The sequence below is a fragment of the Stigmatopora nigra genome, chromosome 18 (assembly GCF_051989575.1).
Source record: "Stigmatopora nigra isolate UIUO_SnigA chromosome 18, RoL_Snig_1.1, whole genome shotgun sequence".
Classification (NCBI taxonomy): domain Eukaryota; kingdom Metazoa; phylum Chordata; class Actinopteri; order Syngnathiformes; family Syngnathidae; genus Stigmatopora; species Stigmatopora nigra.
Genome location: NC_135525.1, coordinates 2912415 through 2935806, shown reverse-complemented (window position 1 = coordinate 2935806; position 23392 = coordinate 2912415). Strand labels below are relative to the sequence as shown.

The 23392-nt window shown below is 37.7% G+C and overlaps 2 protein-coding genes across 3 annotated transcripts in view; one reads left to right on the top strand and one right to left on the bottom strand.

Annotated features, from left to right (window-relative positions):
• Nucleotides 1–130: 130 nt before the first annotated feature.
• On the bottom strand, nt 131–21674 carry cavin1b (caveolae associated protein 1b). The gene is made up of 2 exons (XM_077739264.1): nt 20864–21674; nt 131–2706 (listed from the first exon to the last, which is right to left on the bottom strand). The coding sequence occupies exons 1-2, from the start codon at nt 21383–21385 to the stop codon at nt 1837–1839; spliced, it is 1392 nt and encodes a 463-aa protein (XP_077595390.1). The 5' UTR covers nt 21386–21674; the 3' UTR covers nt 131–1836.
• Nucleotides 21675–22568: 894 nt separating this feature from the next.
• Nucleotides 22569–23392, top strand: part of atp6v0a1b (ATPase H+ transporting V0 subunit a1b) — a 29976-nt gene continuing 29152 nt past the window's right edge. For both annotated transcript variants that reach the window (XM_077738192.1, XM_077738191.1), the window contains exon 1: nt 22569–22680. The gene's annotated coding sequence lies outside the window, so the exon portion shown is untranslated. The remainder of the gene's footprint in view (nt 22681–23392) is intronic.

The following is a 23392-nucleotide window of genomic DNA, read 5'->3' as shown; positions in this document are numbered from 1 at the left end:
ATATATATATATATATATATATATATATATATATATATATATATATATATATATATATATATATATATATATATATATATATATATATATATATATATATATATATATATATATATATATATATAAATCTCATTTTCTGAATCACTTATCCTCATTAGGGTCACAGGGGCTGCTGGAGCTTAGTCCAGCTGACTCTGGACTAGAGGCAGAGGACACCCCTGATCACAGGGCACAAGGAGACAGACAACATGCACACTTACAACCATACTTAGGGGCAATTTAGAGTGTCCAATCAGCCTACCATGCATGTATTTTGGAATGAGGGAGGAAACCGGGTGTGAACAAATATTAAACAATTGAATACACATATGCCAGACAAATGTGTTTTCCTATTTTACTATTTTTGTGAACTGCATTGTTAATGTGGAGTTGACAGAATGTTGGCAAAATGACTAAGCTTCAGTGGCAGACTGAATTCAGACTCATTTTGTGCAACTTCAGGCTGCTTTCAGAATACAGGTCAGTTTGGTCTGCGTTGTGCTTTGAAATTTGCTCAACATGTTGGTCCTCATCACAGTTCATAGAAAGAAAAAAAATACAGACAGAGAAAGAATTTTTTTGCAATTAAAACAAGAATATAAAAAGTGAAACCAAAACTAAGGACCTTGGAATAAGCTGATATGTATTCTCTTAACAAACATGATCCTTCAAAATTGGTTTCGTCTTTTCAGGCACAAATCATGAATTTTTTTTAACCCTTACAAATAACTAATTTAACTCATTGGCAGCGGTAGAGTCCAACAAATTTTAACTGGGAAGAAGCAAATTATCCCATCAAAGTCAAAACGGATTGTGTGTCAAACAAGTAAATAACTCAGCTCATCTCCATCATGTTAACGTAATTTTGAAAGGGGCAGAAAAGCACACCCAATGCACATTTGGCAGTTACAAATACTGACAGACACTCAAAAATATAATCTTTCTTCTCTTCAGGCTGATTTTGGAAAAATCAAAGGCTCCAAGGTCAATATGAAATGCTCCCAATTCCATTTTCTAAACAAAAAAAAAATGGGAGTAAAATATATCCTTTTATTTTTTGAAGTATTAACTCATTATTTGCCATTGACAGTGAAATATGTCTGAACATTTTTTACTGGGTGGATTGGCAATGCTATGCCCTCAGTTTCCTATGTCCATTTCAACATGTTCCCACTTTTGTAATGACTAGCTCCATCTAGTGTTAAAAATGGAGAAGTGCAACAGAATTTTGGCTGAATTTAAGCTTCCTATTTGACAATATTAAAGTTTTTTTTTGTGGACCTATAAAAATGTAGCAGTGGGCCATAGTTGGGACACCCCAGAAGTTAAAAATGGGCAACTGGAGCTTTATGAAACAGCAAAAGATTATGGCCCTAATTACAATATTATATTTATCTAAATATATTTTTGGTCAATGTTTCACACTGCCTTCACAAATTCTTAGTTTTAACCAAGTATAATAACTGTTTTTCTATATGACTTGCCATCTGGAGCAATGCTTGTTTAGTAGTACAAAGAAAAGTAACATACAAAAACTAAAACATGTAAAATTAGTGAATTAGCACACACCATCTGTTAAGTTTATGAATGGTAGAATGGTCAAACCACAATACAGGGTATTGTCAAATAATTTGTATCAAAAACTTTGATATTTGCCAAGTTTCTTACTTTAATTTGAAGCTATTACTGCTTTTAGACTTTGAGGTGCCGTGTGTGTGTGTATGTGTTTTGGTATAGGGTTCCAAAAGTAAAGTAAATTGAAAGAGAATAGAATGGATCTGTTCAATCGCACATTATCTAGTCGCTGTCTCTTTCTTTTTCCTCGTCATCATCTAAGACATCATGGCTTTCTTCCTCTTCATCTTCATCTTCATCATCACCACCGTTCATCATCTCCATCTCCACTTCTACACCTTCTTCCTCAACCTCGTCTTCTACTTCATTTAAAGGCTCAGCATTCTGAGAGACCTCCACCATTTCGGTGCCTTGGATAACCTCAACAGCGCCGTCGCGAACTTTCTTGACGTGGAAGGTGAATGGAGGAACCTTGTACACAGCAGTTTTGGAACGAGCATAAACCACATGATCTGGCGTGAAGGCTTTCTGCATCTTATCACGTGACGTCTGGAGCTTCTGCTTGCGTTCAGGATTAACGCTCATGCGTGTTCCAAGCTTCCCCATCTTTTTCTCAATGTTGTGTCGGGTCTTCTCCAGGTTTTCCTTAGCCTTTTGCTTAGTATTCTCTATATTCTCCTTAGTTTTCTGCTTGGTCTTCTCCAGATTTGCTTTTGTCTTTTGTTTTGTCTTCTCTAAATTATCTCTGGTTTTCTGTTTGGTCTTCACCAGATTCTCCTTGGTTCTTGCCTTGGTCTTATCCATCTTCTCTTTGGAGAATACTGTCTTCAGGGTTTGTACACGTTGCAGGCTGCTGCGCTTGATACGAGCAGCACGAGTTTCTTCTAGGACATCCTCAATTTCCACTCCCTCCTCATCTGAGGAAAGGTCAATAGTGGGCCTGTTTTCCTTCTCCCCCTCTTCCACCTCTTCTCCAGTCTCCTCTGTCGCTTCCTTGAGCTCCAGCATACTTCCTCCTCTGCTTCCTGATACAGACTCAGATACCCGCATGGATTTGGATACATTGAGCTTTGAGGGAACCTTGACTTCATCCTGTGAAGAAGAAGAAAACAAACAGTTAATGCAATTAATTGTGTTGATTTAGAGAACAGTATCAGATACTGCATAATATCTTTTATCAATTATATTTTTTTATGCTGGTTACTCTTCACAGCATGCAATTGTGGTAAAAACTCACAATAAAATACAATGCCCATTTGTTAATTTTGTCCAAAAAATGTTTCTGCGTATAGTAGATTAATTTGGAATCAGTGCAATACATGGTTTGGGAATGTATTTGAATGAATATTTCATAGAGAAAGATTCATTCATTCATTCACCTTCATTCATCTTTCATAACGTGTATCCTGGTAGGGGTAAAGGGGTTTGCTGGAGTCTATCCAAGTGGACTGCTGGCGAAAGGCTTACTACACCCTAGGACACGGATGGACAGCTAGACGGATAGACGGATGGACGAATGGGTGGATGGGTGTATGGGTGGATGTGTGGATGCGTGGATGGGTGGATGGGTGGATGGGTGGATGGGTGGATGGGTGGATGGGTGGATGGGTGGATGGGTGGATGGGTGGATGGATGGATGGACGGATGGACGAATGGGTGGATGGGTGGATGGGTGGATGGATGGATGGATGGACGGATGGACGGATGGACGGATGGACAGATGGATGGAACGGACGGATGGACGGTTGGACGGATGGACGGATGGACGGATGGACGGAATGGACGGATGGATGGATGGACGGATGGACAGATGGGCGGATGGACGGATGGACGGATGGATGGATGGAAGGACGGATGGACGGATGGACGGATGGATGGATGGATGGATGGATGGATGGATGGATGGATGGACAGACGGATGGATGGATGGATAGATGGATCGATGGAAAATGGATGGATGGATATAAAAACTAAATGACTAAAGGGAGGCCATTCACTTATGTTAATAAGACTAGAGGATTTCCTCATTCCTATCTTGCTAGAGGGCAGATTTACAGAGGGAAATATGTATTAAACCTAACATAGGTTGGGCAATGGAAAAATCCCTTTGGCGAAAGCACTGTGCAAGTTTATCATACTTCCAAAGCAAAGCTGCTCCAACACATTCCGTTGTGTTCAAATTGATAGATAATGTGACTATTACCTGTCACTGCATGTTCCAAAAAAAGTGAGCAGCTTTTTTCCCCAATTAACTTACGAGTACTTAAATCTAGCAGTGGTTCTTAACTTTGTTGGAGCTATCAAACCCCACCAGTTTCATATGCACAATCAACAAAACCTACTTTAGTGTAAAATAAAATGTGATCTTTTTGTTCAAATTCAAGATATAAATTCCTCGCAGCACTGATTGGCCAACATGTTTTGGAAAAGTGAGAAAACTAAGCCAAAAAATAAGGATAAGGATCATCGGGTGATCAACATAAACATTAATTCATTCATTCATTCATTCATTTTCTGAACTTGAACTGAAAAGAAATGCCACAGTGGTGAAGAATCCACAGGATGCCTTCCTTCTTCCATTGCCCATATTTTCTCAACCAGTCATTGAATCATCTTTCTCACTTTTAACCCACCATTACAGATGAGGAAGCCTTTTTTCCTACTTAGGTTTTGTGACCCTTCACCTTTGGAATACAATGCACTATGGATTGTTAATGAAGGGATGGAAAAGATGTGCAAGGAGTGGGAGGACTTCCTTTTTCCATTGGGATAAAACTTGGCAGTGAATGTACCCGTAAAAGGCAACATATTTCAGTGTTGTGTGTTTTTCTTTGGTGGTTCAAAACAGGAACAGAATTTTCTGAACAAAAGACACAGGAAGCTATGTTACTCTGCTGTCGCATGAACTAAGTCCCAATCCAAATTGTATGATGCTTCAGAGAGGTGAAAAAGTGGAAATCTGCTTTGATACCATCAAAAGCTGGGAGCTGGAGGCAAGGGACATTAGGGTGGGGCACAAAGTGGAAAGGGTCTCCTTTCTATTGTTCTCTGAGGGTGGTTTTATGAAGGTATTGTATTGCAATATCTTGAGTGGAAAGAGGAATCCCGGCTTTCCTGAGCAGCTGCTTTGAAAGGAAAATGGAAAATATTTGCATTGTTGAAATTCTGGCTCCAGTTTTGATGATAAGTCACCTCCTAAAATTTGCAACAAAAACCAAAGAATAAAGGATGATCTAACATTAATGTGATACCTGAATTCTAGCTACATCGGTTAGGAAATAAATATAAGATATTCTATTAAAGAGAAAAGCAAGCTTTTACTTGTGGGTGGTGGCCACAAAAATATGTTTTTCTCTTTCACAGACAAGCTTTAAAAAGAAACTTATTTAGCAACTACAGTAATACCGTGAGATTCGAGCTTAATGCGTTCCTGGGACCGAGCTCGTATGTCAATTTACTCATATCTCAAATCAAAATTTCCCATAGAAATGAACAAAATTAAACACATGAATTCATACCCACCCTCTGAAAAAACACCAAACCAGCATATTACAATTGAAAAACATTTTTTATTGGTTCTAATTTACCGTCTACTCAGAGAGAGAGAGAGAGAGACTTGACGGCAATCTGCTCGTAACAACTCGAGTTCTTCACCTTGGACCTAATCAACACTTATTGTCACTTTAGTCACTTTGTACCACTTACCCATGTTGAATACTACAGTGTTCCCTCGGTTATCGCGGTTAATGGGGACCAGGACCACCCGCGATAAGTGAATTTCCGCGAAGTAGGGATGCCCCTTCAAAAATGCTTAATTTGAATTTAATTCCTCCCAAAAAAATATATATATTTTTTTTACACCCCTGTATACAGTGCACCATATAGAATACGGGTAGAGAGAGTGCAATTCATGTTATAACAAAAAAACAGTGTAAAATATGTTGTCTCAATGTAATATTTGTATTTTTTTTAAATTCCAAAAAAAATCTGCGAAGCTCAGAGTCCGCGGTAGCTGAACCGCAAAGTAGCGAAGGAACACTGTACTTATAGTACAGCGAGTGGTGTGCTCTCAACAACTTGCCATTGAATGTCACCAAAACCATGGAACACATAATAGACCTCTGATGAAACAAGGCCAATCCATTCTGCTGATCTCACTTGGACTACTTATTTATTTATTTTTCTGCTTGTTTGTTGTTGTTAGTTGTGCACTACATGGTGACAGCTTTAAATCTCATTATACTTGTATACAGTAATCCTTCAAATATCGCGGCATCACTACATTTTTCTGGGAGAATGTTTTTTTTTTTTGTGAATTACATTTTTTTTTGTAAGTTAATAAAAATGTGAAAACCCAGGCTGAAACTCGCAAGTGGAAGCTACTCCCCTGTCTTCCGCTGGCTACTAGGAAGTTAAAATATTTTTTAAAAAGGTTTTCCTAGAAAATGAAAAAAATTGACGTTTATTTTATCAAACTAGAAGCCAGCCGAAAGTAATTTCTCAGAAATTACATCACTATATCAAGAGGTAGCATTTTTACTTAAAATATTTTGTTTACAGCAATAGTTTACAGTATATATCTCATTTTATGAACCGCTTAATCCTCATTAGAGTCGTGGGGGGTGTTGGAGCCAATCACAGCTGTGTCCAGGCCAGAGGCAGGGACACCCTGAATTGGTGCCCAGCCAATTGCAGTGCACCAGGAGACGGACAACCGTGCACACTCACTAACCCATACCTGGGGGCAATTTAGAGTGTACAATCAGCCTACCATTCTTGTATTTGGAATGTGGGAGAAAACCGGAATACCCGGAGGAAACCCACGCAGGCCCGGGAGAACATGAAAACTCCACACGTGACATGGATTTTTTAACCCAGAACCCCAGAGCTGTGAGATCGACGTGCTATCCACTCACTTCACCGGGCCGCCCAACATTATTTGTGGAAAATAAAACTGCAGTAACAATTTCTATAAAATATCACACATTTTATTACGCGCGGCCCAGTGAGGCAAGTGGTTAGCGCTTTGGCCTCACAGTGGGAGACCTGGGATCAAATACAGGTCGGTCCATCTGTGTGGAGTTAGCATGTTCTCCCCAGGCCTGCGTGGGTTATTGACTGGTACTCTGGTTTCCTCCCACATTTCAAAGACATGCATGGTATGCTGATTGGACCCTCTAAATTCCTCCAAGGTATGAGTGTGAGCATGAATGGTTGTTTGTGTCCTAGTGCCCTGCGATTGGCTGGTCACCAATTCGGGGTGTTCCCCGCCTCTGGCCCCAAGTCAGCTGGGAATAGGCTCCAGCACCCCCCGTTACAATGGTGAAAATAAAGCGGTTCAGAAAATGAGATGAGATGAGATGAGAGAGAGACATTTTATTTCAATGCGATATATTGCTATGACTTGCGGCGTATTGTGGATTTCTGCTATATGACAGTGTTTCACTAATTCATACACATGACAAATCATTGCATTCAAATCTTATAAATGAAACATGTACTGAGTATCTGGGAATGTTCAAGCATTTGCCATGTTGTTGACTTCCTGAACCTGCTAATTTAATGGGACATTGTTTTCTATGAAGCTGTTGTGCCAAAGACAGGAAGGTACATTCTCTAAGCCATGGAAAATAGACAAATCAAGTATGCAGTTGTGGTGTAAGTGTGTTTATTCGATTTTCTTGATGTATTATGTTATTGAATGCACTTTTTTTATCCTGGCTTGTTTGTTGTAATTTTAAATTAATATCTCAAACTGCCAGAGAGAAATTCTTTGTGTGCTTCCACTTCTACTACTTCATAAAAAAGTTTCTGATTTATTCCTTTTCTAGAAAATTACTTTCTTATGGTTTGCTAAAAATGACTCACATCCAAAGGCTTTCAACTCCACATGCCACATGTTTTAGTCAGGCTTTTGACAACGTGGGCACCGCTTTTCATGTGGGTAGTGATTTTCCCAAACTGAAGTGGCCATGTTGCTAACAACAATGTTTCGACCGATTGAGAAGCCCTACTGACTTCACTAAAACTTGAGCAAGAATTTCAGCAAAGCAAATATTTTCCGTTTTCTTCAAAGAGGTTGGTCAGGCAAGCCAGGATTCCTATTTCAAGGTCATGTTTACCAAAGACATCTAAGTTATGTCGGCAAAGTGTATTAAAACATGGTTGCGTGATTTTAAACCCAGAATCATGAATGTTCCAGAGTGCAATGACTCATTATAGTATCTAATCATTGCAGGGACTGAGAAACAACAATATTAATCACAAGGCATGCCTAGCTTTAGGCATGTGTTTTTGCACTCTTTCAACAACATTTTTCAGGTGAATCGTAACTACCGTATTTTCACGACTATAAGGCGCACTGCATTATAAGGCGCACCCTCAATGAATGACATTTTTCCCATATATAAGGCGCACTGGATCATAAGGCGTACGCTCAATGAATGGCACATTTTAATTTTTTCCATATATAAGGCGCAATGGATTATAAGGCGCCCTGTCTATTTTGTAGAAAAATCTAAGACTTAAGTGCGCCTTATAGTCGTGAAAATACAGTTCGTTTTTTAGGATTTTTTTTATTCTGTGTGGAGGCGACTATTGGTTGAAGTACTATTGTTTATTCAATATATGTTTTCGCATTTATCAGTGCCAGTACAGATTTTGTTGTTTTCCAGCCTTATTCTATTTCAAACTTGACTGTAGAAGCTAAAAACCGTATTTTCCATATATAAGGCGCACCACATTATAAGGCGCATTGCATTATAAAGCGCACCCTCAATGAAAGGCACATTTTTTCCCATATATAAGGCGCACTGGACTTATAAGGCGCCCTGTCTATTTTGGGGAAAATTTAAGACTTTTAAGTGCACATTATAGTCGTGAAAATACGGTATATGGTACATGTTTAGTTGGGGTTTGGTCATTGAGGGTATTTTCCCTTGTGTGTCCTGTCCGCGTAATTGCGAATGTATTTCACCTACTCCGTCTGTCTGATTCTCCTTTTCTCGTGTGACCCGTGTATTTGCAATTGTCTTGTCAACCGTAAATGTACAATCCATTTTCGTTTGATCGCTTTCATTCCCTCCCAGGTAAAATAGAGTGGTGTCCGTTGCCGGCAGGAGAGGGTTTCAATTTCAAATTTCTTCTTTTAATAACTCCCACAACTTACACTGTGTGACCTGGTTTGGCAATAAATAAGAAAACATCGTGGTACCTGCTGAATAGATGACTACTGTCCCTGAAAGGGCATATTTTGGTAATTACTTTTTGAAGTGGTACTCGGAAAAAAAAATCTTTGCTCTAAAACATGCTAGAGCTGGTTTATGTGTGAATTCGGAAACTGCACAGTTTAAATCAGGGGTGTCAAACTCCCTTTGGTCTGCGGGCCGAATACAGCTTAATTTGAGATCAAGCGGGCCGGACCAGTAAACTCATTGCAAAATTACATAGAACTAACAATAAGCCCACTTTTTTCCTTTGTATTAGTCACTAATACTAATAATTAGTGCAAAGAATGAGTAAATTATCAAAATGTTTATTCACAGAATTTTCCTTTTTCACTATAAAGAAGAGAATAACATAAGAACATAAATAAATGTCAATTCATGTTGTCTGCACGTACTAAAACACTGCGCCCCTAGCGGATAAAACAAGAACTACACATTTTAAAGAAAATTTATATATTTTTTATACAATGCAGCTTTCTTCCCAGGGCCGTACCAAACCACCAGACGGACCGGATCCGGCCCGCGGGCCATATGTTCCACACCGCTGGTTTAAATGTTCTATGTACAAATGATATGTAACAATCAATGAATGCTTCTGTGTTCATCAACTATGCTTTTTGTTATTACAATTGATGTAGAACAATCTCTAAATATGCATTCATTTGATGACTTCTGTTGTCCAACTTGCATGTGAGCTACTGTTTGTATACTTTTTGGAAGCTTTCTATCCTCAGCTCACACTGCAACCTCTCATCAGCTCTGCGTAGTGGAATCCCGTCATAACACAACCCTCTCTGTTACTGTTTTCCTGTTTAGCTTCAGCTAGCACGAACTCCTTTGCTGCTAAATTTAAGCCATATGTCTTTCTGAGTGTGCATAAAACTGTGTAAACCTGCATGAGCAACCTCAGTACTGTCCAGTGTCGGAGTACACATTCCATTACACGCCTTACACCGAAAACACTGTGTCGCACACATGCTGTGGGATTTTCCAGTAAATCCCGGAAAACACTGAATCGTCATGACTTAACTGGTGATGTAAAGAGGAACTGAATGTGGGACACGATATTTCCATTTTATACTGGCAGACTAAATCAACCTGTTCAACCTATTCCTGTTTAACTTAGAACTCAAGTGCAATGACTTCATAAACACGTGCAGCCTGCCAAATGGTAATGGAATTACAACCTTGTATAAAAAAATAAATCTTGTTTCTTCAAGACAGATCCAAGATGTATTTTACGAACATTAACTTTGTTTGCTGTGGAATAAATTGGATTTGAAGAGTGTTATATTATAGATTTTGAATTTGTTCACACAGTAATGAGTAATTTTTCATTCATTTCATCTTCCATACCGCGCATCCTCGAAAGGGTTGCAGGGGTTGCTGGAGCCTAACCCAGTTGGCTTTGGTCGAAAAGCAAACTACACTATAGACTGGTCGGCAGTCAGCCATAGAACACATAAAGAGATAAACGACCATACGCACTCACAATTATACTGCCACCAGCGGGAATCGAGTCTGGGCCTGCCGTAAATGATGTCAGGCGGTATTAAGTCATTTGCATTCTCAATTGTCAACAACACATTTTTACAATGATTTTCATTTGATATTCACTCTGAGTCTTAGTTGCTGCTAATCATTGGATAAAATAATATTATGTATTGTTTTGGTAGAGCGGCTCGGTGGAGCATGTGGTTGGAGCATGTGGTTGGTGTGTTGGCCTCGCAGCTCTGGGGTTCTGGGTTCAAATCCAGTTCATGTCCATCTCTGTAGAGTTAGCATGTTCTCCATGGGCCTGTGTGGGTTTCCTCTGGGCACTCTGGTTTCCCCCCACATTCCAAAAACATGCATGGCAGGCTGATTGGACACTCTAATTTTATGTGAGTGGGTTTCCTCGACTTATTGGATTGGACACTAAATTGCCCCTTGGTATGAGTGTGAGAGTGCATGGTTGTACGTCTCCTAGTGCCCTGCGATTGGCTGGCCACCAATCCAGGTTGGCCCCTGCCTCTGGCCCAGAGTCAACTGGGATAGGGTCCAGCACCCCCTGTGACCCTAATGAGGATAAAGTGGTTCAGAAAATGAGATGAGAGACTTTTTTGTTTCAGTAATGTAAATATAATTATATATACAATCGTATGAAAATGTTTTGGGACCCCTGAACATTTATCCGCCTGCCTTTTTTGTTTAAGTAATTACTGCACACTTTGTGTAAATTATTTATTTACTATCTCAAATATCACTGTGTTTGTTTCCAATATATTTACAGAGAACAACCAATGATTTATTAAGAAAAATTTTGAAAATGATCAGGGATTCCCAAACTTTTTAACACGACTGTATTTTGGACCTATTGGAATTTTTCCAGTAGGTTATTTCGTTGCATTTAGCCTTTAACACATTCACTGTCATTGATAGTTATAAACATCAAATCCATTTAAACTGGGAAGTCTGGTATTGAGTGAAGTTTCACTGCCATTGATTAAGAAAGACGATCAATCCAATTTGATTGGGAGCCTGAGAGTAATTGAATTAGTAAATATTGAAAAATAAATACATTTTAAAAACACGATTAGAAAAAAAACACTTCCAATCCTCAGTTTAACAAATGCAACTGGAAGACTTTCAAGTTAAATATAGATTTGTTAAAGCTTTCTGAAAAAAAGTCTAAATAATGTTGAGTGTGTGTATAGCTTTTGGGGAAAGACATTGCTCGTAAGACTAACATGAGAAAGAAAGTAATGGTCAATCTTGGGAGGTAGCTAGCATTTTTTTCCCAGTAGTTCCCTTTGGCCAGAGAGATGAGTCCAGAGGGGAAAAAGACTGCTATATAAAGTGATGGCATGCCACAGCTCCCCCCTCAGAGGGAGAGACAGGGATGAGTCACCCAGCCTGCTGTTGCACTGAAGCATGGCATCGTGCTTCTCTGCTCCTCCCAACATACCACCCTCTTTCTTATATTCCTTTTTTTTTTTAAATCTGATTTTCTTTTTTCCATTTTCTTCAACATTCATGAATTCTTTTCATTCCTTACCACTCCACACCTACATTAGTTTTCTAATTCCTTTTTAGTTACATTGTAGCCACTGTAGGAAAGAATTCTAAATGTGGTCTATTAGATCAGTGTGAATAAGACAGATCAGCATAAGCACCATGGCAACATAACAAATATTTCAGTTTGTTTTAGTTCCAGATAACCCTAACAGCTACGAATACATTTTCTCTCCACCTCTGGTGTATTTTTTAAAGCTATTGGCCAAGAAGATTGTGTTGACCTCCAAATTGTTGACTCAAACCAATCCAGTTTACACACACTTATTTTGTGAACTTAACCAGAGCAACCCTGTTTTTATGCTGCCATGAATCTAACACAAAATAAAGGTTTCCTGAACTGTTTCCAAGGTTGCAGACATGCTTAAGTGAGGAAGCTGTGGAGTATTCTGTCTTTTAACTCTTCCTGCAAGACACAGCTTGCCATTGTCAGCTGTCTCTGGAGATTGCGTTTCCTACATACTTTGGTTCTGTGGTATTCTGATCAAGTACTTTCATGTCGGTACTCACTGATACACATATTATACAAATCATACTTGTACATGAAAATGTATTCTGGAGTAAAGAAAATCAATATGACGAACCTAATTTAATGGTATTGCCTAATTCAGGGCCACTGTGGGTGCAGGTTTTTGTTGACACTTTAACCAATGAGATGTTTGCAGAAAACAAGAAGCACCTGACCACAATCTACTGATTGCACTTATAGGACACCAGATTAGGAAAAAAGTGTCCCCTTGATGGATTGGACCTAAAACCTGAATCCAATGTGGCTCTTTGTGGAATAGTTTGCCCACACCTGGCCTAATTCAATGATTTTCTGACCAGTATTGTAATAAAAAAATGTTTTTTTCCCCGTGTTTCCTTCAAGTGAATATTACTATATACAATTTGGTTTTGATGCTACAATCACTGTTGTTATCATCTAGACCAGTGGTGTCAAACATACGGCCCGCGGGCCGGATCCGGCCCGTCTGGTGGTTTGTTACGGCCCAGGGAAGAAAGCTGCATTGTATAAAAAAAATGAATTTTCTTTAAAATTTTTAGTTCTTGTATTATCCGCTAGGGGCGCAGTGTTTTAGTACGTGCAGACAACATGAATTGACATTTATTTATGTTCTTATGTTATTCTCTTGTTCATAATATATTGTTCATAATATAAAAGGAAAATTCTGTGAATAAACATTTTGATAATTTACTCATTCTTTGCACTAACTATTAGTATTAGTGACCAAAACAAAGGAAAAATTGTGGGCTTATTGTTAGTTCTATGCAATTTTGCAATGAGTTTACTCGTCTGGCCCGCTTGATCTCAAATTCAGCTGTATTCGGCCCGCAGACCAAAGGGAGTTTGACACCCCTGATCTAGACCTAACTTAGCCTATATTATGTACATTTCCCCAAGCTTGACTAACAGTGTCCTGGACCCAGAGTGGGATGACAATAGCCATTGCCATGGCTACCTCGTGTTAGTCTTTTCAAAAACAATGGAGGAGCCTGGCATTAATGGTTAGATTTATAAAGGTGGAAAGGAATCTTGTTTCCTCAACTGCTGTTTGTGTTTGCAATCTTCAGTTTACTTTGATATGCCAAGAATGCTGGGTCCAGTATTGAGCATTCATTTGCTTTAGGACTACTAGTTTCTAACGTCTTCGCTTTTTGATATTGGAACATCGTTATTGGGAGTTGTGAATATTATTTTTTGGGGCGGTGAAGATGCGCCTGTAAACAGCCAGAACGTCATCAATGCGATTCCTGAACTCTCATCATGTTATTGACCATTTCTTTGATGCAATTACTAATTCTTATTGAATATTTTGTTTCCGCCTCTTGTAAAATCATGTAATTTATAATTTTAACTTAATATCTTAAAATTTTTATTATTTTATTTCCCTGAAAATATCTGCAAAGCTCTGAGTCCGCGATAGCTGAAGCGCGAAGTAGCGAGGGAACACTGTATTACGTACACAGATCACCACCAACACATACAAAAAACAAAAAAAAAAACGATCGCAAGATCATCTGACGTTTTAGCATTTCAAAGTAAATCTGATTTTAGAAGCAAACTGAAAAATTCTACCTCAAATTCCCTTTTTCAAGATCAAATAGAGATTTTTCATACAGTCTGCTCTATCACAACACATCTTTTGTTTGTTTTTAGGCCAATATCACAAGCCTTTCTAATGAATTATCACCAAAATCACATGAACAATGGAATCATATGAGGAGACAAAATGTGATTACAGTTTAATGTAACTGCTTCTTGGGAATATGAGTCATCTTCATCTGACTTGTGTGCAACAGTGAAGAAATAAACAAGTATATTGTTTAAAGGGTTTGACACATTTTCAATAGTACAAATATAAGCAAATTCCAGACGGTCGTCATGGATTTTTCTTGGTCTTTTGGCTTTCCAGATCCGATGTTGAATTTGTCTGTCAAATGTGGGTTGATGAAGCGTCTTAGGACTATTATTATGTTGCTATATAAATGTATAATGTGACTTTGCATGGTTTTCCAATTACTATAGAGATGGCCACTCTCTAACTCAGGGGTGTCAAACATACGGCCCGTGGGCCGGATCCGGCCCGTCTGGTGGTTTGGTACGGCCCTGGGAAGAAAGCTGCATTGTATAAAAAATATATAAATTTTCTTTAAAATGTGTAGTTCTTGTATTATCCGCTAGGGGCGCAGTGTTTTAGTACGTGCAGACAACATGAATTGACATTTATTTATGTTCTCATGTTATTCTCTTCTTTATAGAGAAAAAGGAAAATTCTTTTAATAAACAATTTGATAATTTACTCATTCTTTGCACTAATTATTAGTATTAGTGACTAATACAAAGGAAAAAAGTGGGCTTATTGTTAGTTCTGTCATTTTGCAATGAGTTTACTGGTCCGTCCCGCTTGATCTCAAATTAAGCTGTATTCGGCCCGCAGACCAAAGGGAGTTTGACACCCCTGCACTAACTGAAAAATTGAAATCGTTTAAAATAAACTTATTCAAAATTCTAAGGGTGGTTTTGCCAATCTTTTCATGGTATATAGTGGAAAATTAAAATGTATCTGCCATTTCATGAGTACCACACTGATGGAAAACAGTGCCAACGAATCTAGATATTTTATTGATCAGATGCTCATGATCAGGATTTTAGATTAAATCAGGTTTTGTTCGACATTTGCTGCATGAAATATTTCGATTAAATACTCTTTGTCTGGGCAATTCTTTCCCTGAGGAAATAATCAATTTAAACAGTCTTATGTTGTGATGTTCATGTCATCACAAGTTATTCAGTTCCTGTTTCAAATCTTCATTAAGCCAACAGGAACACATTCTCAGTGCTTCTTTCCTTCTCACAATCAAACAACTATGTGATAGGGGCTATTTTTAGACCCCTCTTACTAAACGTTGTCGCCATACTTTAAATCTTTGCCCTGCACCGTCTCTGTGCTCTCAATTATTACTTTACCATTTTTTTCTCACACAACATTTGTACTCTTGAGAGAAAAAAAGGAGAAAAAAATAGTTTACTGGTCTCTGTTGAAAGACCATTTCACATAATCTGTCTTGTAAAATTAGCCCAGAGCTTTTTTAGACAATGATGGCCATATTTGGGCCTGGGTCATCTTGTGAAAGAGGAGGTGGTTTGCTCATGATACAGTTGGAATTATAACCCTGACTGGGTGTTCTGTCTAGTGTCGCAAAGTCCTCATGATTTTTATAGGTGTAGAAGACAGAAAAGGGATTTTAAGATAATCTCATGTTTGGAGGAAAATAATAGTTTTAAGTTTCGGGTTCACTTTTATTCCTGTTTTAAAGGCATTTTTGCTAATTTATCTTGCATAGCAGCTGTGCAAATTGGATATTAGTGGTAATAATTAGCTACCTTTTTTGAACGATGTTTATATTATTGAAAAAAAATGACATACTTCAACAACATACCATTACCAAATTCGTCATACGCAGCTGGGTATGATCACATAGGCTTTTGTCGAGTCAATGATGATGACAAAGCCTATGTCCGATTATTATACAGTGTTCCCTCGGTTATCGTGGTTAATGGGGACCGGGACCACCCGCGATAAGTGAATTTCCGCAAAGTAGGGATTCCGCTTCAAAAATGCTTTATTAGAATTTAATTCCAATTTTTTATTATTATTTTTTTTTAAAAAAATGTATATTTTTTTTAATTTTACCCCCCCCAGTACACCATATAGAGTACGGGTATAGAGAGTGAAATTCATGTTATAACAAAAAAACTGTAAAATATGTTGTTTCAATGTAATATTTGTATATATATTTTTTTTTAAACATCCGTGAAGCTCTGAGTCCGCGGTAGCAGAACCGCGAAGTAGCAAGGAAACACTGTACCACAAATGTCACTTTACATTAGATTTAGCAGTTTTCTTGGCTTTTAGCCAACAGTTTTATGTCATATTTTCATTGGCTAAACAATTTGCTCACAATCAAAACATTTAAAATCATCATTTTGCTCAAAAGGTTATTGTTTTTTTAATTACCTGAGGTTTGTTAAACTGTAATTTACCATTAACATAAGCATAACTCACAATATTTAAAGATTATCTTATTACTACTCCCACTTCAGGAAAACCTGGCTGGTAAATATTCAAATTTGGGTTAAGGAGCAAGAATAAGGGCAATGGATGGTATGGTGTTTAGAGTTGGTTAGGGTGTGGTTGCTTGCGGAGGAAAAATATAGAGTGATTGGTGGGAGAAAAGAATTGGTTCCACATTGTTGAGGAGGAAGAGGTTTTGCACAGCGAACAATGGCTGCTTGTCCAATGAATCAGCTGTCTAAATATGGTCTTTTGCTCCTCATCATAACACACCCAACCACTCCCAGCTCAGTGGGGATGGGATACTTCAGTACGTTTACGTTCACCTCCTAGAGTTAAGCATTTTCACCCATCACAGTGATGTGAAGTGAAATCTAGGGTTACCAATTTGTACCCTGCACTTAATAGTCGTCTCTGTTTATCTCATTCTATCAGTTGGCATTGGACGGTGTCAATCTTGCACATATCCCTATTTGGGATAAAGGAGCTTGCTTGCCCTCATGGAGCATCAGCATTGAGTTGGAATGCAGTGACAAAGCATTTGTATACTGAAATACATGTTTAATTTCTCACAAAATTCCCCTGCGGAGGACATTTGGTGCCCATAGTTGGTTGGAATAGGCGCCAGCACCCCCCGTGACCCTTGTGAGGATCAGCGGTACGTAAAATGAAAGAATATGTCCAGCAGTGTGTTTGTCTCGGATACAGACCAGTTGAGTTTTGTGCCCACCATGTCTTTCACTTACTCTTGGTCTACAAGAGTTGGGAATAACAGAAGCATTTCGACCCATAGTTGGTTGTGATAGGCTCCAGAAGCCCCTTGAGCCTTGATAAGTGGTATGGTAAATGAATGAATGAATTCATTAATGAATAACGAATGATTGCTTCCATTGTCTTGCTGTTGAAATTAAATGGATGTCTGTTGCCCTTAATAACCCATAATAATGCATTCTCTATGTACTGGACTTGCAGTGAATGAATTATGGTAACGATCCTTTTTTAATAAATGTCTACTGCAGTTACTATTGTCCTTGAAACGGTTAAATATGCAAGCTATGGTAAGATTTAAAGAAGAAAAATCTCAAATGTAAACCCTATTGGGCTCTGCCTGTACTGTGATAAAAAATTAAGCCTAAAATGACATTGTATTTTATAATTCATGTTCAAATAAATTACATTTTGAAACAAACTGACACGAATTTAAGGTGTTCCCCACCTCTGGTCCGAAGTCAGCTGGGATAGGCTCAAGCACCCCCCGCGACCAGGATAAAGTGGTTTAGGTCAACAGCATTACAAAGAAATTTGAGCATTGCTTTATTTTTATTTGTTTTTTTATGTATGTTTCTTTAAAGAAGTTGAATCTGAAATTATGACATTGCTGGTAACTAACTACTTGAATCATCTTGGTAAAATTATGTTTGGAAATTCATCATGTTTATCTTAGGCTATTCATTTTTGCATAATTTGATGGGTTTAGGAAGAAAATGTGATTTTCTGAGGGTGGCCAGTCGGATGAGTGGTTTGCGCGTCACCTTCACAGTTCTGGGGTTCACAGTTTGCAGCGTGCATGTTCTCCCTGTGCTTGTGAGGGTTTTCCTATTTCCTCCCATATTCCAAAAACATGCAGGGTAGCCTGATTGAACACTCTAATTTGCCCCAAAGGTAGGAGTTTGTGTGAATGGTTGTCCTTGTGCCCTACAATTGGCTGCCCACCAATTTTTGGTGACCAAAGTCAGCTGGGATAGGCTCCAATACCACCCTCGACCCTTGTGAGGATAAGCAGTTCAGAAAATGAATGAATGAATGTCACCTTCTGTTTAGAATTGGTTAAGATTTTTGTACTGGAGAACAAAAAGTGAGTTTATTACTTTTGTCAAAAAGTTCTTTCAGACACTCTTTGTGCGTGGACTACAGTGTCCCCTTGGTTATCGCGGTTAATGGGGACCGGGACCATCCCCAATAAGTGCATTTCCGTGAAGTGGGGGTGCCCCTTCAAAAATGCTTAAAGAAACGTGTAGCACGTGCACAAAAGCACCACCAAACCAAAACATCATAGTAGTCCGGATGGAGGATCTTCTGCATTTTTTTGCACGCAAGAAACATCATTATTGGGAGTTGTAAACATTGTTTTTTTTGGGCTGTGAAGATGCGCCTGTAAACAGCCATGACGTCATCAATGCGATTCCTGAACTCTCACCATGTTATTGACCATTTCTTTGGCCTTTTTTTGATGCAATTACTAATTCCTATTGAATATTTTGTTTCCACCTTTTGTAAAATGATGTAATTTATAATTTTAATTTAATATCTTTAAATTTTTAATTATTTTTTTCCTGAAAAAAATCTGCGACGCTCTGAGTCCGCGATAGCTGAAGCACGAAGTAGCGAGGGAAGACTGTATTTAAAAGGAATTCTTATTTGAGCAGCTGCATTAAGAACGAAAGAAAGAGAGTGTGTGGTTGGCCCAAGACATGTCTGAGTCAAGGGTGGAAACTCTGAATGTTCTTGCACCACTGTGTAAAAAAGCTGCAAGCCATTATACATCACACTGCTGCCTCAGTGGCTAAAAAAAGAAATTGGGCTCCCCTCAACTCTCTTCAAAGGAAAAAAACATCCAAAAAGCTCTTTGCAAATACAGTACTGTATTTGTCTCCCTCTTTCTCCTGCATTATCTTAAATACACTTTACTTTTAAAACTTTAAAATTGTGTGGTATTTTCCAGCTTTCTTGTGAAAATGGGGAAAGACAATTTTCTTTTCAAAAGGATTATGTCTGACTTTGACAAATAGTGAGCATTCTCACATGTGAAGGCTTGTATCCATCAGGTCGATCCATCACGTGGTAACGAAGGAAAATATCTGGAAGACACCTGAAGTGGATTCCATGTGCTAAAACAGTTTATGCTAAGGGTGGGGCAGGGTTAGGGTAAGGCACGGTTGTCAAAGTGGCGGCCCGGGGGCCAAATCTGGACCTACGCTTCATTTTATGCGGCCCGAGTAAGTAAATCATGAGTGCCAACTTTCTGTTTTAGGATCAAATTCAAGATTATAGATATATATTATATTTTGTGATTTTATTATATTTTGTGATTTTATTATATTTCGTGATTTTATTATATTTCGTTATTTCCCCTTTTAAAATAAATAATTGCAATTTTATCATTTTTTTTCTTTTGGTGTTTTTAGGTCAAAACACATTTTGTAAAATCTAAAAATAAATATCAAAAAATATTTTCGGTTTTCCACTTTAATATTGAATATAATTTTTGAAAAAATAGTTTCCATTTGAAATGAAAAAAAATATTATTAGATGTTTTCCCTGACTAAGAAAAAAAGTTCAAATAAACTTTTTTATATCTTTAAAAAAAACTGAATATTTAGGGCTTTTGATCCAGCTCTTATAATCCAATACAAAAAATAAAAATCTAAATATTATATTTAAAATGGTCCAACCCACATGAAATCGAGTTGATGTTTTTGGGACCCGCGAACCAACCCGAGTTTGACACCCTTGGGGCAAGGCAACATCTGAATTTATAAAAAAAGCTCACGATAGCTTTTCTTTTTTACAGCCAGAAGTATGCTTGATAATAAAAACTAAGTTGTTCATAAGTTGGGCTGCCTGATGGTGTAGTGGTTCACTTGCCTGGCATTGGTGCAGGTAGGCGTGGGTTTGATTCCCACTGGTGGCAGTATGTCTGTTACCATGTTTGTTATGCTTTTACCTATCTTGGACAGGTCTATTTGTGAAAGAGAGATTTAAAAAAAAATCAATCAAGGGCCTTTATTCCTGCTGGTTATGGTATGATTGTGAGTCTGATTCCCAGGGGCATTTTTAGAGAGCTTGCCATTAATGTTTCTGGAATATGGGAGGAAACCGGAGTACCCAGAGAAAACCCAGGTAGCCCTGTGAGAGCATTCAAATGCTACACAGGTGGACTGACTTGGATTCGAACCAAAGACCTCCGAACTGCGAGGCCGACATGTAAACCACTCATTCGCCAGGTCGCCCTCTATTCTGTTTTCATTTATATGAATATTAATGATAATAATCAGCATTATACAAATATTTTTAAATAATATAAAAATAAATTAAAACGACAGTAAATTGAAGCAGTGATCCACAACAGCGATATCACTTTAACCACACCCTTTAAGTTACCTGCATTTGTTGTATTTTGTCTTCCATAAGATTCAAAACCAGCATTTACTGTACATATATAATGAATTCCGAATTTACTTTCCAAAAAAATATTGTTTCCATTTTATGGAGCAGTTTTTTATTTTATTCTGAAGTTTAAAGTTTTGGTCACGAGGGTGCCACACCCATACATTCGACATTACAGCACCTTTCAATAAAAATAAGACACACATGAAAACAAATTCTCACCTGGTAGATCATGACTTTAAAGTTGCGTCTCTTCAGCAACTCGGCCTCATTGGTCTCCAGCTTCTTGATTTGTCCTCCTTGCTTCTCTAAGGTGGCTCTCACAGTCTTGACATTAACGCTCACTTTCTGCACTTTTTCCATCATTTTGTTGACGCTGTTAGATGTAGTGCTGTGGTTCTTGGTCAGCTTAGTCAGCTCACCCTGTATGTTGGTCACCGAGCGCTCCATCTCCTGCTGCCTGGACTCAAGTCCACTTTGGGTCTGCTGGATTTGGTCCACAGCGCCGATAATCTTGTCAAGCAAAGATAGTACTAGCACCCCATTCACCTGCTGGTCTGGCTTGCCTGATTCATCATTGTCTTCGGCAGCATCCCCTTCGGTTTCCATGTTGGACAGCTCTTTCTTTGCTGCTGCAAGGATATCATCTTCATAGTCTAAGTTAGAGATGTTGATGTCATCTTCTGAAATCTCAGTCAGGGACTCAGGCTCTATCTGAGCACTTGGGATCTCCAGTGCTTCCATTGCTGCTATGTCAGTGAAGTTTTAAGGTTAAGTGAAGAGATCAGCCTTCTTCAGTTATTCCTCTTCTTTCCTGCTTTTGGATATCTCACCTTCTATTGGAACTCTTTTACGAGTAGAGATCCAGGCATAAATTCACTCTCTGTCTTTGTGAAACCCTGAGTTCAGGCCACTTTGGAGGTGGTGCCAAACAAAGCTGGATATTACCACATGAGCTCTGGGATGTGAATGCCTCACAGGGCAGAGAAACCTTTAAGTCAAGCTGCAACCAACAGTGTTTTCTCTCTTAGCCACTCTCCTTTTTTCCATTTGCCTCTCCCCCTTCATTTAAACCCCTCCCTTTACCCCCCCCCCCCATACACAAATGGGATGGACACAGAAAGAAAAAAAATGACTCTCCAACTCTAGCTTTGTGGTTCCAACCCTTTTTTCCTATCAGTGTGGTTGGAATAGTTACATAGATACATTAGAACAGAGCTTCTCAAACCCCACAAAATATGTATATATGTACATATGTATGTATATATGTATGTGTGTATATATATATATATATAAATATATATATATATATATATATAAATATATATATATATATATATATATATATATATATATATATATATATATATATATATATATATATATATATATATATATATATATATATATATATATATATATATATATATATATATATATATATATATATATATATATATATATATATATATATATATATATATATATATATATATATATATATATATATATATATATATATATATATATATATATATATATATATATATATATATATATATATATATATATATATATATATATATATATATATATATATATATATATATATATATATATATATATATATATATATATATATATATATATATATATATATATATATATATATATATATATATATATATATATATATATATATATATATATATGTTAAATTATAAAAATAATAATTATTTTTATTATTATACTCATATTTTATTTTGAAATTTAGATGTAAAATAAAACGTTCTAAGTAAGGTAAGTGATGAACACTACTACTAAATTTCGTATGCCATGACACAATGAATAATAACCTAACAGAAATGTCTTTTAACGTGATGTATAATTTCCCATGACTAATATGCTTTTATTTTGATTTCTGTAACGGACGCGGGATTTGTTGTTTAGAATATCACACTTGACACTCGGCGAGTGTAGGACGGTAGCATCCCTCGAGTTTGAGAGGAGACAAATCTACGGAATTGCACATTTTATTGGTAAGTCAATCCAATTTGTTGGTGATGTTAAGTATCATGTAAACATTCATTAAAATATTACTTAGCATCCGTATTCTTTTTTCGCTTCGTTTTCCCTAATATTTGACGTGATGACCACCATAAAAATACAAATCACTGACAGAATTTTAAACCATATTCCATTTAGGTTTTGAATAACGTGATGACAGTTAAAAATGTACAGTATTTAATTATCTGCCTGTGAGAGGACAGTGATGCTGTAATAGAGAAGGAAGCCAGCAGCATCATGGCGTCCTTGAGTGAAGGGCAGTGCTGCAGAGGAAGGATGCTCACGACAGATGGCCTGGACTGTATTTTGATTGTGCTTCAACTGTTTAAGCTACAAGCGAAAGGAGCGCCAAAAAGGATTTTGTTTTACACACTAGTTTTATATGATGTTATCCCAAATTATGAAAAACAAGTTGTGGGCGGGCCGGTGGAGCGAGTGGTTAGCACGTCAGCCTCACAGCTTTGGGGTCCTGGGTTCAAATCCACGTCACGTCAACGTATGTGGAGCTTGCATGTTCTCCCTGGGTCTTTGTGGGTTTCCTATGGGTACTCCGGTTTCCTCCCACATTCCAAAAACATGTATGGTGGGCTGATTGGACACTCTAAATTGCGCCCAGGTATCGGTGTGAGTGTGTATGGTTGTTTGTCTCCTGATGATGAAATGAGATAGAGAAATTGTTGCACC